We start from the raw sequence: 19,989 nt of genomic DNA, 5'->3' as shown, positions 1-19,989 counted from the left end.
TTAAAGGAAACAGTGCTGTACGACTTCCCTGAGATTGTGGTTGTTGTTGCTTCTCTTGTATAGCTAAGTAATTTTCTGCTGTGAGGCTAGGCAGTGCTTTTGAACTTTAATTGATCGCAATCTCAAGCTAACTTTGTACTTCCAAAATTCTTTTGACCAGGTGGCATGAGCTGTTCCATCGAGTTGGCACCTCTTGTACCAGTCTCAGTTCTTTTTTGTTTGCTCTTTTTCAAACATTGTGCAATTTGTCACTGGCTAGTGTAGAGTTATGAAAGAAAGTCACAAATGGTCGTCGTTTTCAGTAAAAGTTTTTGAAAATATTTCTGCTCTGAAACAATCTTGTACTGTTAAGTTGATGCAGTGGGGAAAACAGGGTGAATGTCGAATCCTTAAGATTTAGGCAGCTCTTTCATAACTGCAGCGTTGTCTGTAACCACTACTACTGTCTTATCACAGATATTGTATTCTAGTAAGATTTGATAGATGACCTGAATTAAAAAAAAAGTAATTTACTGTCAAAGTAACCTGCCAGAATGTCCAAAATTTTGCATAATATTGTCAAAAAATGTCTTTTTTTTTCAACATCTTGTTATCTGAAAAATTACTTTCATATATATAAAAAAAAATAATTCTCATAAAAACTGGGGAACGTATTTATTGTCGATGTTACGTTGAGCTTCAGTGTCTAGAAGCATGGGGAAAGCATGAAGAGGAAGAGGAAGAGGAAGAGGAAGAAGAAGAAGAAGAAGAAGGTCACCATAAGGAATAGGGATGCGAGAGGGGGAGTGTTTACTGGTCTGCCATGCAATGCTGCTACCTTAGGTGTACATGCTTGCTGATGAACTGCAGCAGGTACGGTATAAACTGCACATGGGAATAAAACTGCACATGGGAACAACAAGATTCAAACTGCATTGAAGAGATCAAGGGCGGCTTCTTGAAGAGACCAAAGGCGGCTTCTCGAAGAGATCAAGGGCGGCTTCTCGAAGAGATCGGGCGGCTTCTTGAAGCGATCAAGGGCGGCTTCTTCACTCCTTATGTTTTTTCTCAGTAGAAAACAGAAGGGCCATCACACGACCGCAGTGTTACAGCTGCTACATCTCTGAGATCGGACTTGTGATCTTAGTGCAGTCGACATAAAGTGTGTAGTTTGTAGAGGAGAAGGAGATTAGTGTTTAACGTCCCGTCGACAAAGAGGTCATTAGAGACGGAGCGCAAGCTTGGGTGAGGGAAGGACGGGGAAGGAAATCGGCCGTGCCCTTTCAAAGGAACCATCCCGGCATTTGCCTGAAGCGATTTAGGGAAATCACGGAAAACCTAAATAAGGATGGCCGGAGACGGGATTGAACCGTCGTCCTCCCTGTAGTTTGTAGAAGTTTTGTTGGGGGAAGCGGGCAAAGTGGTATAAAAAGCACAATATGGTATTAAGGAACACTAAGGGAAGGTGTGGCGAGACACAGCAGTCCTGCCACCTTCACTCATCATACCAATGTATTCCTATAATATAGCCATGCCGCTCAAAAAAAAAAAAAGGGGTACATCCATGAACTTGGAATAAAAAAAACAGTGGTACATCCATGAACTCGGAATATTGTGACAAACCATGGAAGATTTTGTGATGGCAGTTACATTTACCACTGTACCGTCCACAGCTCATGCACCAATTAAAACTACAAGTGGCGCTTTCAATTTTCCATCACAGTGCAGCAAACACTGGTGTTACTTAAACATCGATAAACTATCGATAGTATCTGCACCATCATCACTATCGGTAGTCTGGTTTAAGTATCAGTAGTCCTATCATTTATAATAAAATTCTTTTTGACTTGGCGCCTGAAAAATTGTTGGTCTTCCAGTGATGACAACTCACAGTTGTGTGCATCTCATACTCATCATCAGATTCTTATGGTACAACCTACACACGTAAATAACATGGATTCGTCAATGCTCGTTATACTGATTTTCATCTTCAAATGTGTGAGCTTGCTTACTTGTAGTAAGGAATACAAATGTAAATAAGGCTGTTGTAATACAACGCATTTAGTAGAGGAAAAAAAGACATTTTAATGTTTGTTAAGTGTTCTGATTGTACTGTGTAATGCATTTTAAAATAAATACAATTCTTGTTGTTATTAATTAAACACACCTGCTACTGTCCTCTTCTGTTTCTGAGTTCTCATTGCACTAACAAGTGTTTCCAGTTGTACGTGTTAATGTGTAAAGTGATTTGAAAATGCAAAACCCTGACTCAATCCTAATGCCCCTGTGTCACTTCTGCTTTTGCCCATGATGTGGTTGATTAGCGGAGTTTGTTCCTTCAAGGTCACATCAGCTCCCACAAAACTGAATATAGTAAAGGCACAACCCGTCGAGTGTCAAGTTTTTTTATTTGTATGGTGACTGGACATAATCACTAAAATACTCAGCTGTATTTACATGCTATCTGCTTTCAAACCATTGCAGTGCATATTCATAAGTAATTCTGGTGAAATGTGAATGTTTCAGTGGAGTTGATTGTGAACTCCAGATCTTGTAGATATTTCAAAGCTCTTGCCCGTTAATGCTGAAACCCCTTGTTTGAAATTTGTGCAGGGGGTGATAAACTCACCATTATTTTATTATTTTTTTCTTTTAAATTTTATTTTATTTCCCAAGGTGCCTCGGCAGCAGAGCCCACGGGCAAAACAAGTGACACCTGAGGTGTCCCAAGTGACATGCTGGATTCTCCACCACTGCTACATCCTGAGACAGCCATAAGCGCATTCAGCTATTCGTGAATTGTAACCAACTCCTCCTGTGTCAGCACATAGCATGCACATGTCCTCATCATCCTGAGGAAGTGAACTATAGAAACAGACAGAATCCCAGACATGCAACTTGCTACCCTCATGATGTGTCACCAATGGACACTGATGCATTAATGAGTTATGTAGCTGGCTGTTCACAGAGCAACTACTGCACTATAGACAATGAATTTACCCTTACAAAAACATGAGATTTAACCTGTTAAAACAGAACAGCGTGCACAGAAATTAATAAACATACTATGAGGAAAAGATAGAAAAAGATGAACATTTAACTTGCCACTCTGTAGATGAATATCAGTGGAGAGCTAGCTTACCTTGCAAACTGGAGATGGAAGAAGGAAGATTATGGTATAATGTCCCATTAATGACAAGGTCAACTGGCACATAGCTCAAGCTTTGTCTAGGGAAGGAAATTGAGGCCTATCATTTTCAAAGCGCTATCACGGTATGTGCCTTAGCATTTTAGGCAAACCATGGAAACCTGAATCTGGATGGGAAATTGTAATGCCCTTATTCGACAAGCAAGTTCAGCATTTTAATGACTGCAGAACATTGTTCAACCACTGCAGATGGAGAGACGAACAAGATGGAAATATGAGCATGGCATTAAAATAAGCAAAACAGAGAAAAATCACTAGAAGAGCATTATGTCTATTCATATAAAAGATTTAACTCTTTTTTTTCTCAATACACTGCTCTGTCCAAGAAAATATGGTAATAAGAATATACTGCTAGGTCTGGTACTGGACTGAGAATTACTTCCAAGACAGATGCAGCATACTACCCTGTACCAAGAGTTATTCACAGACAGAGAAAAGTTTATGTGTACTACAGGGAAGTTGCTGTGGCTATTTCAGTTCATGTTATACATTAATTACTTATTGGATGATATGCTTTAAAAGACTGACGAACCATGGAGGAATTATCCTAATGCGATGGAAATTGGTAGATGTGATGTACATGTACAGACAAACAAATGATAATTTCAGACAAGGGATGCTTTATGCAAAGAGAGAGCACTGTAAATTGATAAAGTCAGTAATGCATTGGTCCATCTTTGGCCCCTAGGCATGCAGTTATTTGGCTTGGCATTGACTGAAAGATGAGTTGGATGTGCTCCTGAGTGATATCATGCCACATTCAGTCCAACTGGTATGCTAAATTACATAATCCTGAGCCCATAATGCTACAAAATTCTCAGTTGGGGAGAGATCTGGTAACCTTGCTACGCAAGGTAGGATTTGGCAGGTGCGAAGAGAAGCAGTAGAAACTCTTGCCATATGCAGTCTGGCATTATCTTGCTGTAATGTAAATCATGGATGGTTTGACGTGAAGAGCAACAAAATGGGGCATACAATATCATTAACATACTACTGTGCTCTGGATGACAACCAAAGGGATCCTGCTATTAAATGAAATGGCACCCCAGACTATCTTGGGCGTCAGGGCCATATGGCGACAAATGGCTCTGAGCACTATTGGCCATATGGCGACAGACAGGTTGGTATCCCACTGCCATTCTGGGCATTTCAGACATGTCTTTGGCCTGGAATCTCAGTGATAGCAGCAGAATTGTCTGCAGTGATGAGTCCTGCTTTGAACTGAGCCCTGATATCCAGCAAAGATGTGTCTGGAGCTGACCTATACAGCAGAGGGTACCAACCTGACTGTCACCTGCCATACAGACCAACAACCAGGAGTGATGGTCTGGAGTGCCATTTCTTTTCATAGCAGAACCCCATTGGTTATCATCTGTGGCACCCTTAAAACACAGCAGTACGTTTCATGGTCAGGAATCCTGTGCTTACATTTCACCAAGATAATATCAGCGCACACTCCGCTGCAGAGTGAAAATCTCATTCTGGAAACATCCCCCAGGCTGTGGCTAAGCCATGTCTCCGCAATATCCTTTCTTTCAGGAGTGCTAGTTCTGCAAGGTTCGCAGGAGAGCTTCTGTAAAGTTTGGAAGGTAGGAGACGAGATACTGGCAGAAGTAAAGCTGTGAGACTGGGCGTGAGTCGTGCTTCGGTAGCTCAGATGGTAGAGCACTTGCCCCGCGAAAGGCAAAGGTCCCGAGCTCGAGTCCTGGTCGGGCACACAGTCTTAATCTGCCAGGAAGTTTCATATCAGCGCACACTCCGCTGCAGAGTGAAAATCTCATTCTGAAGATAATACCTGCCTGCACACAGTGAGATTTTCTATTGCTTATATTCATGCTTGCCAAACCCTACCTTGGGCAACAAATCTCTCACAAGTTGACAACATTTGGAGGAGTATAAGCAGGGCCCTCCAAACAATCCCAGGATTTTGATGATCTAATGTTCCAATTGGACAGAATTTGGCATGTTATCCTTCAGGAGAACATCCAACAACATGATCAGTGCCAAGCCGAATAACTGCTTGCATAAGGGCTACAGGTGGACCAATGCATTACTGACTTGCTAAATTTGTGAAGCTCTTTCTCTTGAATAATCATATCATTTTTCTGACATTGTAATTATTTGTTTGCCTGTAAAAGTAAATCGCATCTTTCAATTTTTGTCCTATTTGGAAAGTTCTCGTGATGAGGCTTCTTTTTCTTACAGTGTATTAGCTGCCATCTCTGATGTTTTACAGCTATGGAGAAGCATTACTATACAAAACTATTTGAAACAAACAGTAAATTATGGCACTGTACCAACCTGGTACAAAAACACAAAGTGACATAGTGAATTTCATGAATTTTGAAGTACAGACTCAAGGGGTCACAAATGGAGCCAACCAAGTTAACAGGAATAGGAGTGGCAATGTGTAGATACACACAGTGGAATAATTACACAGGTAAAGTATAGGGGAACATAATATTAGCCTTCAATTTACTGGTAGGATGTTGGGAAACTACATTATGTCTATGAAAGAAATTGCTTAAATATAACTTTAACAGCCTGTAGTGGAATACTGATTGAACATGAAAAGACCATATGTGTGCCATTTTGAAGGAAACCATTCCTGCATTCACATTACTTGATTTAGTGCAAAACAAAAGAAATCTAGATCTGAATGGCTAGATAGGGATACGAGTGCTACTACACCAAAATCCAAGTCCAGCACTAATTCACTGTGTCACCTTGTTCACTGCATTCATATTAAGGGAAAAAGAGGGGGGGGGGGGGGGGGGAGGAGGGTCACAACATTAATAGTTTTGGAAAAAAATAAATTGCAATGAAATCCAGACCATTAGCTGCTTACAGGCGTTGATAAATATCAACGGGGACAGTTGAAAATGTGTGTCCCGTCATGTCTGAAAGAACAGATCCCATCTTCATATACGCAAGACTTACCAGCCAATGATCTTCAGTGCGGATGCACTCACATTACTCAAACTCTTACGGGAATCAGTATATTGGCTGCCACGAGTGATGAGTATAGTGGGCAGGGGCGCCACAAATGTAGCGTGTGGACAGTAAGTTGGAAATCTGGGTCTCACACGGACCATGCCACAAATAAGTCCCTACAGTCGCACTATCTTCTGTGTCCTCATGAGTCAGTCCGATAGAGCATCTGCGATGTAAGCAGGAGATCCCGGGTTAGAGTCCCAGTCGGGGCACACATTGGCACACAATGTGTCTGGATTTCATTGTAATTTCATTCTTTGAGAGCTGCAAGATCTGTTCTTTCGGACATGTCCAAAAGAACAGATACCATCTTCAGATAGTTTTAGGCTTGTTCATTTCAGAAGAGAGTGTAATGCAAACACTGAAAAATCTGAAATGGCATTCATTCTGAGAAAAACATCACATACCTTATGAAAATTTACTTGCAAAATTTTCAAAAACCACTTTAGAGAGTAGAAAAATATGAATATTCTTAAGCCCTGTACAGGTCATTAATGGAGATGAAATTACACTAATAACAGCATGCACAGAAGCAGATAAGTAATAATTATTCTCACACACCATCCATAAATTGAAAACGATGAACCCCTTACTATTATTATTATTATTATTATTATTATTATTTAAAAAAAGAGACTTCAATATATACCAAACTTTAGTTTGAAGATTATGGATGTGGAGGTCAATAATATCTAACATGGAATTTATCTCTAATTATAGTTTACGGTGATTCTCGTAAATCGAAACTATACGCATTGACAATATACAGCAAGGATCATCCATTACAGTACCTTGAGAAAGGTTCGAAGTTAGAGTAGTCTCTTCAAGGTGATGTAGCTCCTCAATCTCCTGTGTAAGAAGGCCAGCTATGTGTACTAATATGCCTCTCAACGCTAGGTACTCTTTCCATGGAGGAGGCTGAATTAAGGACTGATACAATGAGAGATATTCAGCAGCACTCTCTCCAGCAGTACTAAGCTCACGAAGATATGCTGTTAAGAGATCAATTATCTGCAACATAAAGACAACATGATCATCAAACAAAATATTTAGTACACATAAAAGTTGAGTATTCATTAAACAGCCCTTACTATACTAGTTCATAATACTTAACCAAAGGAATCTCCCTGCAGCCTGATGAATTCCACCTGAAGGTTTGATTTCCACATACAGTAAAACCCTGTTTACACACTTTTCAGTGGTCTGACCCAAAAACATGTAAAATGTAGGAAAGCGTAAAATACAAGAAAGAATAAGAAAAACAACAAGCAAAAATGAATAAATTACTCTTGCTGTCATTCTCTTTATAATGCTCAAATTATGAAATTAAAACAAATTGTACTTTTTTAAAGGTTCTAACATAATTGTTTTTATTTTTTTCTAACATCAATTAGCTCTACTCTTTCATGAAACCACACTAAAAAGGCATTCCTGTTCTAATGTGACACTTATTATTGATAACCGTTATAAACTTATGGTACATAAAACTTGAAACACAATGCTGGTTAAAGCACTAAGTTGGTAGTCTACGTAAACATAGAACAATAAGCACAAAATACAAAGCTTGTTGCCAACAAGGTGGTCCCTCGGTTCAGAGACATCCATGGTGAGAAAGAGGGCAGAAATTGTCGTTATGTTACAGAGCATCTTGAGGAGGAATGTTTACGACTGATATCATGTTGTACCAACATAAGACTGCATGCATAGTGTGGATTAGTGTATTTCATGCAGAAGTAACAACTATTCATGATGGCCTATTACGGAGATGGCCATCTTCAAAAGTGGTGTTTATTTGTATACATGCCTGTGCAATCAAATTAAAACTGTTGTATTACAACACCGTGAGCAGAAGAAGATACCTACTAGAGTCATTATTGTCAGATTGTGATTACCATTAAGGCAGTGACTCAGCATATTTATACTTCTGCGCACTTCCCAACACAACATACCTATAATACAGGGACTACGATGCAACACGCTGACAATGAAAATCTGGCTTACTGTGCGAACGCTGCTTTATGTGATCAATAACTTTGTGTATAATCTGTGTTTTCTGCTTTTTCCAAGGCTGACTTTGAGCAGGAATATGATACACTTTTTGCAGAAATCTGTATGAAAATCAGTGTTAAAGATCGTGATAACGTCAAAGAAAACTTAAAATGTGGGAAATGTACCACAGAATTGTTAGTGACAGGAAAGCATTGTATTGAGGTAATAGGAGTTCTGTTGTGTCCGACAAAAGTGAACGTAAAAAGACGGAAACGTAAAATGTGGGAATGTAAAAATGGGTTTTTACTATAACAGAATGGGATTACTTCTTGGTACAATAGGGGAATGTTGTCATTGTACAACAGCAAAAGCTGGAAAATAATGTTAAATACAATTTGCTAGACACACTGTTCAAAATAAGTATGCAAAGCAAAGTGAAATGTGCACTTTTAACAGCAAGCAATATAAAGCGTTCGGGAAGGGGTTGGTGATGAATTTTTAAAGCACTAACGACAATCGTAGCACAGCACTGAAAGGTATTATTCAACTTTAAATGACAGGTATAACTGATCTTATGATAATACATATTGTTTTTTTTTGTTTAACACTGTTATCCATATTTACTTTAATTACTTTTGGAAATATCCTCAACTTTGTCTCATTTAAACCGTTTAAAGTCGTTATTACATAATTTATTTATACAAAAAATGGAAATATGATGATGATGATGATGATGTGAAACATCTTTGGACAGGTCAGCTGTGTACCAATAAATTCAAGAGCCTAAAACTTTGGTGATCCAGTTTTATTAGCATATTCTTTTTACTCCGCTTGGTTCAAATCAACACCAACACAACTGCTTACATTATAGACACTGTTCATGTATTAAAATGCTATTTCAATTCTCTTAACAGTTAAAGACTTGCAGAACAGTGGAAGAACAGCTTAACATTGACCTTTCCAATGAAGTGTTAGGTGGCAACGAGGCACACAAAATGACAGAGTCCTACTTTCTGTGTGTCTATCTGGCATATAATACTTCACTTCATATTGGAAGCAGGAGATGGTCTACCCTTACATCAGCAGATAACTACCATCCGCGAGAAAGAAAAAGGAGCGAGTTTAGTGTCCCAATGACAGAGATGTTATTAGAGATTCAATCTCAGATGGGCAATGGCAGATGCATATATTGGCCATACTTTCGTTAGTGAATTTATCTCAATAATCAACAAAAGAAAAGTTTCTCTCTCTGTATTTCTGTTTTATTTTTTGATAGCAGAAATTTATTCTGATTACATATGAAGGACAAATGCACAAGATGATCAGCAGTCACAGTGCCATAAGACACCTATCCCTTTTCATGCAAGTGTATAATCATGAAAGACATAGCCATGGTAGCTCTCGTATATGGATCTCATGGCTAAACCATTATTGTATCAGAAACTGAAGATCACTGATTAGATATGAAATGTTTACAGAATACCTGATGTCTCATGGTTGCAACTTCATTTTTATAGTGGATACAGAACTCTCTTTAGAACAGTTCTTGAGCATTGTTCATCAGTGTAAGACCCTTACCGGTAGGATTAATAGAGGAATTTGAGAAGACCCAAAACGTAGTTAATCGAAGTTTCATTTAGTAAGTGCAAGAGCATTATGGAGTTACCCATTAAACTACACTGGCAGAAACTACAGGAGTGCCACATGCATCATGGAGATTGGAGATATTTTACATTTCATGAAATGATAATGATGGGAAAGTCAGAGGGATCAGAACTCATATGGAGGCTTATCAGCTCTCATTCTTACTGAGAACCATTTTCAAATGGAAAATTCATGAGTTTAAATGGGTTTGTGGAGTATCGATGTATTTTGAACAATTAAACCACAGTATTTGTTGGACCAACACAAAATGGTGCCGATACACACGTGCACAGTCAGGAACAATGGGGTAAAGACTATTTAGTCTCTACATACATTCAGTCTAACTATGATGTATAATTTCAACAGAAACTTTATGTACAGCGGGTAAGAAATCCAGAAGGATGCCTCTTGTTGTTTCACCACGGTCTTCCAAGACCCTATGATGGATGTGGGAGAAGTTGTATGTTAACCATGAACACCTTTTTTGTATCTACACATCATAGTAGCATTTGTACAATCAGGATGACTGTGCAATGAACATACTGCTCAGTCATGTATACTTTCATTGTACAATCCTATCCTAAAGTGGCCATAGTCATTTTACAATACAGTTATGTCGAAACCACATTTATTCATTTATTGCATATTCGAAGACCTGTGACCTAGTATTTTAAAACATGTCATACATTCTACAGTTTTCATCATGTAATGGCATAAATTATTCCACTGTATTGTTCATCAGTGTAAGACCCTCACCAATAGGATATTTTTTGGCAAAAACTGATTAAGGAAATAATAATGAGTTGAAAAGAAAGTTAAACAAAACAGAAACTGCAAATTAGTTACAGGTTACAGGTTACAGTGTGTGATAAGTAAAAATGTCAGTAAAGTAGAAGAGAAAAAAAGAAGATAGGTAAGTGCAGATCAAATAGTTGTCTGCCACTTTCAATGACAGGAAGGAAAAGCCTTGGAATTGCATCAACCTTCTTTCTTTCGATTTCACATTACAATTTTTTAAATGGCCCTTCAGCAACAACAGCTGGTCTTCTCTCTCTCTCTCTCTCTCTCTCTCTCTCTCTCTCTGTGTGTGTGTGTGTGTGTGTGTGTGTGTGTGTGTGCGTGTGCGTGTGCGTGTGCGTGTGCGTGTGCGCGTGGGGCGCGTGCTTCAGGCTTCATCTTCTGCATCTGTATCATTGTGTGATGTTTTATTTTCATTATCATCACTGTCATTTAGTGTTATGATTATGTTTCGTCTCATAGCAGATCTGCTCTCAAAATAGTGTCTACTGTTTTGTCTAGGTCTGCCCATTGATCTAGATTCCTACGCAAGTTATAAGTGTTGTCGTTTGCTATCCTTTGTCATCTAACCTGTGTATGAGAGATGAGGTGTGGTATTCCATGTTTGGGGTGGCCAATTTCACTACATGCATATTCTTGACTCAGATGGATGTTCATCCGATTTAAGCACGTTGGATATGGACCATGTCCGGTTAGTAAATGTATCATTTTCTGGCTTGGAGTAGTGTGTTGTATTCCTAATCTTTCCCATATGTTGGAGAAGAACTTAGACTGTCTTGGCCTTCTTACATTCCCCTAACTCTATTCTTACAACTATTCTAATTAGCAAATAAAAATACTCCATGATTTTGTGCAGAAAAATTGGAGGCTCGTCCACTATTAGAAGCTCAAGTATGACAAAGTGTTGTGTTCAAGGTAATTGTTAGTTAATTTTTTGTGCATCGGTTGTTACAATATGCCACTGGCTTTCTCCTCATATCGTGCATGGGAGACTGCTGACACTACCACGAACAGGTTATTGCCATATACTGTAATTCTGTCAGCATAGTGAATGCTCTTTATGAGATGTAATAAAGGTTCTACTACTAGATCCCAAAAGATGGGAATACTTGTTGGTTCTTGTGAGGATCTCTTATGGAGTTTTTTGACCACTACTGGTTCCATTTGCCATTCAACAACCCTGTTCCAACATTACTTCCATAGGCTGCAATACAGCATGGTGTTACCCACAGATCCATTAGATGAGCAAAAAGAGCAGGCCAACCGAGGCTGTCCAATGTACGTGCAATGTCTACCATTATGGCTATCACATATTTCTGAACTGTGTTTTCCACTATGCAGGCTGCTTGATTTATTGCATTGTCGATTGATTTGTTTTTCCAAGGCCTATGAGGAGCACGTATTTGCTATTTTCCACACTATGGGTATTGTCCCCTGCCACAGGGAATCAGTTGGAAAGGGGATAATAAGCAACGTGATCTGCTGTAGCACTTCTAGTGGATGTTGTCAGGTCCAGTGGGCTTATTTCTTCTTCAGTCTCGGATTACTCATGTGACCTCCTTTAGCACAAAGGGACAAGTGATGGTTTCAGTTCCATAGTAAAGCTGCTGTTCTGCTCGTAGGTTGGTGCGTATATGTACAGCTGTATTTTGATCATCAGGTAGGAGTTTTTGGAGTAAGTATTCAGCAGTGCCTCTCCACCCTTGCATTTGAGTGCCACCATCTTGTTGCAGAGCTGACAAGGCCAGTTGGGTTTTGATGTTTTCCGCTGAAATTTTGTAAGGTAATCCTTACACATTTTCCTGTAATTGTGTCTGTGTAAAGCTGTCCCAACGTTATTTCTTTGTACGAAAAATGGCTGTTCTGTATCTACTTTTCACCTCTCTGTGCATAGCCAGTGCTGCCTGCCTTTCTATAGCATTGTTTGTTCACTGGTAGTAATTTTTAGGTTGCCTTGTTTGTTTTCTTAGGATTGTAAGCTTGAGCTACCATGGGATTTTAGAGTGTTGTTTTGGTTTATTGTTTGTGTGGTGCTTCTGTCATTTGTGCTGTCTGTGTCAGTTCAGTCAGTGTACGGATTTTGTAGTCCATGCTTGCAGTTTGCAGAGGCTGATCTGATACAATTTCTCAGAATCTACCCCAGTCTGCTTATGGAGTAAGAGTCTCTTCTCAGAGACATCATCTGCTGCACTGCTGGTCTGGGTTTTTATTGTGATTACGTTTTGGTCACTTTGTTGGCAATCTTCAAGAATGGCCCAGTCTCCTATTTCTGTGTGAGCTTTATTATTAATAAACATATCCATGTTAGTTTTCTTTCATGTGATTCCTTGAAAGGTAGGTGGTAGCTTAGAATCAGTAGGTTCTGTTCTTTAGTGTACTGTTTACCACACAGGGTGGATATAATTACACTTTTGCCACATGAGAGAGTTTCTCATGAAAAATTAGTGATATTAAGACAATGAAACTTTGTGGACACATTTGCAAGGACGTGCAGAAGAGAAATAATGAACAAACCACTGAAAGAAACAAATTTTAACTTTCACATGAAATTTGTTAATTGTGTACCATGTTTACATTCAAGGTTACAAATGTTGCCCAATGTGCCGACCATCTGCATCCACAACAGCCTGCAACTGCAGAAGAGATACCATTCCACAATTTTTCATAGGAATTTTCCACCAATGAACCATGGAATGTTCAAATAATGTGAAGATCACACATTGTGTCTGGCATTCTCAACCACAGCAACAGTAATTTTTTTCAACAAACTGTGATGCTATTGGCTGTCGGTCTCTCCCAAGAGTAAGTCCCTGTTTGCTAGTTAATTTGATCATTTGAATTAGTCTTCAACTCCAGTGTGGAAAGAGGACCTCTCTGTTTTCCTTTAGTGGGTTGATACTCTCGAAGAGCAACAGCACTATTGCTGTTGTTTTGATAAAAAATCTTTGACTGAAGCCCTGCTCATCATGAGTGGACCCATTTTGACTATCTGCAACTGGAATGCACACTGATGCTCGTGTTTCAACCCTACATCACCACACCAGTACCAAAGCTTAATGGGAAGTTGTGACAGTAACACTACTAACACTGCAAATCCTGCCACCCACAGTCTGCACATCATTCCTACAAAGCTGGATACTCATATGGTAAAGAGCTATCCATCTACACTGGCTCAAGTAATGAAAGTTAAATTACAACCACCCCATACTTCCTCTATCGGTAGTTGTGTTGGAGTGCCATAACATCAACTTTGCCTTAATGTCTGCACATACTTAAAGGCTTTTGTTTTGTGCAATGTTCCTAGTGTAATGTACATATGGTTCTATACTGTTAGAGTATTGTGCATAGACACAGGCTATGACCCAGATGGTCCTATGGTTACCATGTGCTCACCACCGTTTTTACTTACTTCGGTTGCAACATTTTTATAGAGTACTATCATGACAACCACTGGCATTTAGTCACCAGTAATTGTTATTGTTCCCAAAGGAAGGCATGAAAGCTGACCATCTTTGAAGTATAGGTCTTGGGGCAAACTACATTTGCATCGAGTTCCACATCAACATTTGTTTGTTTTGCAATAACGGGCCTACTTCTTCTGGCATTAAGCTGCACTATTCTCATCACGGGCATTTCATAAAGACATAGCAGTGCGGCATTGTCTTTGTGTGGTTGAACACAATTCTTTCATGTATTCTGTAGAGGTTTAGTTAATCAGAGTGATGCCCCATCAATTAAATATAATACTTAGCAGATAAAGCACATTCATTATTACATCAACATACAGCCAGAGCAAAACTGAACTCATGCATGAAGAATGTTGCTATTTATAGAAAAGATCAACTGTTCTAGAAGATACAAGCCTTACAAACGTAAGAGATTTTGAGAACACTCTAGAAATGACATATACTAAATAACAAATATGGAGGCCAGCTTCAAACTGGTGCCCCAAAGCACACCAGCCAGCAGAATTAACCATTACACCACACTGCATACAGCATAGCTTATGGCAATATTTATACAGACACTCACATCACATGAAACATTCTCACAGTATTGCGAGGTACATAGCTACAATATGTTTATTATATATATCCAATTGCCAACTAAGGCACTGAAAAATCTTTTTTTAATTTTTTGAGTTAACACATTATGACACTTTTGTTGTATAAAAAGCATATCATGAAAGCAGAGCAATATATTTACAGGTGGGTTTTAAGCTGCTTACACACACCAATCATACCTAAGATGTGTTGGGACATGCTCGGTTGAGAAAGCAGTAAAGATATGCATGCAATTCATTGATGTTGTTTCAAGCCAGTTGCAATACAACACAGAGCGAGTCATCTCGTCCACGTCATGCAGAGAGATTTAATGAAATATTGTTACTGACTATTAACATACCTTTCGCTTTCGTACAGCTACTTGACAAAAACTTTCAAGCATGTTGCAAGTAACTTGTCGTGCTAATCTGCTGCAGGGATTGAACAGGACATTTCTCAACCATGATCCTTCCCATAACAACAAGGGTTCTGGTTCACCAAAAACTTTACGGTGCCAACGGCCAAAGTATTTTTCTGCTAGGTATACCTTCCTCCATTCATTCTGTTAGCAAAGCAAGTAATTACAACAAATTACCATTTTGTCATAATATATAATATTCTCTTAGATTATGCAACTATAGAAAAATCGAATACAGGGAATTTAATTGATCCCAGTATATCACAAACGATGAGAGAGAGAGAGAGAGAGAGAGAGAGAGAGAGAGAGAGAGAGAGAGAGAGAAACACACACACACACACACACACACACACACAAGATAATTTTTCCACAATGGGAGCTCTACTTCTGTTGTCAGTGAAAATAAATATTATGCTAGAGTGCATAACTGAAGGGCTTATTATAAAAATCCTGAAAGGATATCTTCCAAGATTCATCACAAAATATATTTCTTTTCACATAATACATCTCACTTAACGATGATGGGAATAAAATTAGAGAAATGTGAATTTATAGAGAAGTGATGGTATAGTCAGTCTGCTGATTTATTTACCCAATGGGGAAACCCTCATTTTCTACTTTTTTTAACTGTATAACTACTTTATGGGATCACACAGACTTCTCTTTGATCACATCTGTATGCCACAGGATATCATCGTAGGCCAAAATATCATTACAATTATACTATATTCCTTTCACTTGAAAGGAACACAAATTTGGTTTCATAGCTTAATGAAAATATGGTGTGTGCACACACACACACACACACACACACACACACACACACACACACACACACACACGATAGACATTACTTTTATTTATTCATTGCCAGACTAGTATCGACAGAATGTATTTTTATTTGTTCACGGCCAGACTAATACTGAGTACACATGCCCATCATTAATGGTATCGGCAACATAGAAGACAAAATATCTTTCAAAATACATTTACCTATAGTGTATTTGATATATATACACTAGTTGCTTAGCATATGCCAAAGACGCTTGCCATTAATGTTCATCTAATTTTATATACCATGTAGTGTGACCACTGTGTCCGGATGGCTTAGTGGCCAGATCATCTGTCTACTAAGCTGGGGACCCAGGTTTGAATCCTGGTCAGGCTCAAATTTTCAGCTTTCCTCATTGATTTAAATAAGTGTCCACCCATAGCCAATGTCTGTAATGCCTTTGTGTATTAATATCTAATTATTTGAGAGTGATAATCAGCATGTACAACAGTGAATGGCAATGTGCTTTGCATCCAAAGATAGTGACTGACTTGCTTATATCATAAATATAATTTGATTTCTAAATTGAATTATTTGTGTTAACAAAATATCTAGACAAAGGAATGTACTTTGGTGGTGTGTAGGACTGACAAGCATTGTCTTGTATCACTGTCTCTGTGCTTTGGTGAAGATAGATTCGTGCTAATGAAATTCACATGTTCTCTGAATCTTGTTTTGAAATTTGTTCCCATATGTTGTACATTTATTTTCTTGCATTTATCATAGTTTAGCTTATAAACACAGGTTTGTTATAAGGAATGAGAAGTACTTGATCACACTAGGTGGTGAGTTCTGAAGCTTATTCCCAGGTTGTTATTTGAAGATGAAGTTTCATTTTATTTGAATTTTTTCCCCAATGTGATATTTGAATATCTGAAAGCTGCAGAGCACTATATATACAAGATAATCTTTCCAGTACTTACTTTGCTTAGATTCCTTGATGACAAATCTGCAATCTTTTCTGGTTTACGCATGTACCAGTAGGCATAGTAATATTTTGGATCTCCTTGTAAATATTTTTCCAATACTATATTGATTCCCTCTTTAGGGCTGATATTAGCCAGAGCGTCCACTGTCTTATCCTAATAAATAAAAAGAGGGTATAATAAGTGGCTTGTTCATTTTAAACAACATAGAATGAAGTAATATGATTAATATATACACACAGTGAGCATAAGTTTATGGTTAAGAACGTGAAGCTGCATTATAATAATTAAAAAAGTGATCTGTTGTTAATAGAAATCACATGAAAACTGACCAAGAAACAAAGACAGGTTTTTATTATTCTACTACAATGTGTAGAAAATCTGAAACTTTTGCTCCTCCTGGCATACCAAGTATTCAAATAACCTAAAAGAATGGAATTTGGCAACATTCTCGAAAACCACTGATATTTTGAGATGTGAAGCAGTCCTCTTGCATACTGTGTGTGTCTCAAACACACGATGATGACCTTTGTTCATCTGACAAAGTATCTAGCACTACTGATTTTTTCTAACTTAATCCTGCCTTTATTAATTGTCAACCAGAAAGTGCAAGGTCTTGGATATCAAGTAAGTATGGAGTACAGGTCACACAGAATTTAGCCAAATATTGCACAATTCGATTCATATCATAACATCACAATGAAGTACCCTCCCATTATGATACAGTTGGGGTCATTTCTTTGAAACATGGCTCTTCAGTGTCACAGCACAAATGTTATTATGCTCTCTCAGTGGTACTTGGATGGGGAAAATGTGTTGTAGTAAATCCCCACCTTACATCTGATGTTAAATGTACAAATTCATTACTTTGTACGTCTTGTTGCACATCATCTCCATTTTGTACAATATGAAATGCATGCAAATGCTACAATGCACACCACGTGTGTGATGTTTTAGGCCTCATGGACTTTTCTGTAGAAGTGGTATAGCATATCCTAAATATTACAAATGTTTCTGAACCTACTGGCTGGCCCAGTCGGGGCATTGCTATTGAAGCAACTCTATGTAAATTGGAGTTATTTTAGGATGTCACAATCAAATCTAGACATCACAAATCTATCATTATAAATGCAAAACATGGTACTAACAAGAACAACACATTAGAGCATAAATTTTATTATGCCCATTATAGCATACATAATGACGACAAACTAACAATATAAACTGCTACTGTGCCTTCCAAAATTTCTATAATTAGCAGTATTTAATTTTCATTTCAAAAAATCAACTTGCAGTTACAGATTTCTCATTGAGTAAATCTGGTGAAAGCAATTAATACATTTCAGTTAAGCACACAGCCATTAAATTCTTAGATGTAAATAGTGCACAGTCAAGTGCTATGTGTGAAGTGTAAGAAGAATCTGATGCAGGGCACCCACTGACGCGACACGACGCGACATGTCACGTGAAGTAACACTTGGTGTGACAGAAACTTGTCAGCAACATGTAATTCTTTTGGCCATATGCCAACAGAAGGAACGAGGCGCCATGTTTTCTTTGGATGACGACTGCAGTCTGGCTTCAGTCAACTTAATGTTTTATGCAAATGAACCAATTCTACATCCATCTCTGTCATTAGTTTCTCGTAAAATTTTTACTTTTTAAAAACAATTGTTTTTGGATTCACATGTGTTCTCCACTATGCAATCATCTTTCTCATTCTATTTCAAGGAAACTATATGATACAAAAAATTGAGTCTTTTGCACCTGATGTTTAACATTGCAGCTTGACAATGATCTGGCGCTCTATGTTATTGCTTGTAGTTATTATGCTACTTCAAAATTAAGTAAACTACCAACCTATTTTGTTAAGTTCACAGTGAAAAATATAACTGCTGGCCAGTTTACATTTTAGGCCATATCTGGATGCATAAAAAATCTAGCTAACACATCGAAATTTTTTTAACACTGGAAGACGAGTCATAAGTATTTCAGCTCTCGAGTAAATAGGTGATACTCCTGGTATTCTGTCATGATGGGCTAAAATGTGCTACACTCAATGATGCTGTGTGGATTTCTGGTATGTGTTTCTCTTTTGTATGTGCTTTATGAAGTCAGTTACAGTCACATTTTTGATTAACATTGCATTAACAGTTATTTTCATCTTAGAAGTAGAGATTGACCATCACATATCCAGTGACAGAGTTGGATATACACTCCTGGAAATGGAAAAAAGAACACATTGACACCGGTGTGTCAGACCCACCATACTTGCTCCGGACACTGCGAGAGGGCTGTACAAGCAATGATCACACGCACGGCACAGCGGACACACCAGGAACCACGGTGTTGGCCGTCGAATGGCACTAGCTGCGCAGCATTTGTGCACCGCCGCCGTCAGTGTCAGCCAGTCTGCCGTGGCATACGGAGCTCCATCGCAGTCTTTAACACTGGTAGCATGCCGCGACAGCGTGGACGTGAACCGTATGTGCAGTTGACGGACTTTGAGCGAGGGCGTATAGTGGGCATGCGGAAGGCCGGGTGGACGTACCGCCGAATTGCTCAACACGTGGGGCGTCAGGTCTCCACAGTACATCAATGTTGTCGCCAGTGGTCGGCGGAAGGTGCACGTGCCCGTCGACCTGGGACCGGACCGCAGCGACGCACGGATGCACGCCAAGACCGTAGGATCCTACGCAGTGCCGTAGGGGACCGCACCACCACTTCCCAGCAAATTAGGGACACTGTTGCTCCTGGTGTATCGGCGAGGACCATTCGCAACCGTCTCCATGAAGCTGGGCTACGGTCCCGCACACCGTTAGGCCGTCTTCCGCTCACGCCCCAACATCGTGCAGCCCGCCTCCAGTGGTGTCGCGACAGGCGTGAATGGAGGGACGAATGGAGACGTGTCGTCTTCAGCGATGAGAGTCGCTTCTGCCTTGGTGCCAATAATGGTCGTATGCGTGTTTGGCGCCGTGCAGGTGAGCGCCACAATCAGGACTGCATACGACCGAGGCACACAGGGCCAACACCCGGCATCATGGTGTGGGGAGCGATCTCCTACACTGGCCGTACACCACTGGTGATCGTCGAGGGGACACTGAATAGTGCACGGTACATCCAAACCGTCATCGAACCCATCGTTCTACCATTCCTAG

The 19,989-nt window shown here is 39.2% G+C and overlaps 1 protein-coding gene across 1 annotated transcript in view; it reads right to left on the bottom strand.

The window, feature by feature from the left end:
- LOC124721530 (protein purity of essence) overlaps positions 1-19,989 on the bottom strand; it is a 482,247-nt gene that overhangs the window by 62,625 nt on the left and 399,633 nt on the right. The window contains exons 66-68 of the mRNA XM_047246550.1: positions 16,829-16,987; positions 15,017-15,217; positions 6,973-7,192 (exon numbers count right to left, since the gene is read on the bottom strand). Of these exons, the coding sequence (XP_047102506.1) occupies positions 6,973-7,192; positions 15,017-15,217; positions 16,829-16,987 (580 nt within the window). The remainder of the gene's footprint in view (positions 1-6,972; positions 7,193-15,016; positions 15,218-16,828; positions 16,988-19,989) is intronic.

The sequence above is a fragment of the Schistocerca piceifrons genome, chromosome X, assembly GCF_021461385.2.
Source record: "Schistocerca piceifrons isolate TAMUIC-IGC-003096 chromosome X, iqSchPice1.1, whole genome shotgun sequence".
Lineage (NCBI taxonomy): Eukaryota > Metazoa > Arthropoda > Insecta > Orthoptera > Acrididae > Schistocerca > Schistocerca piceifrons.
This window is presented reverse-complemented; position numbering and strand designations above follow the sequence as displayed.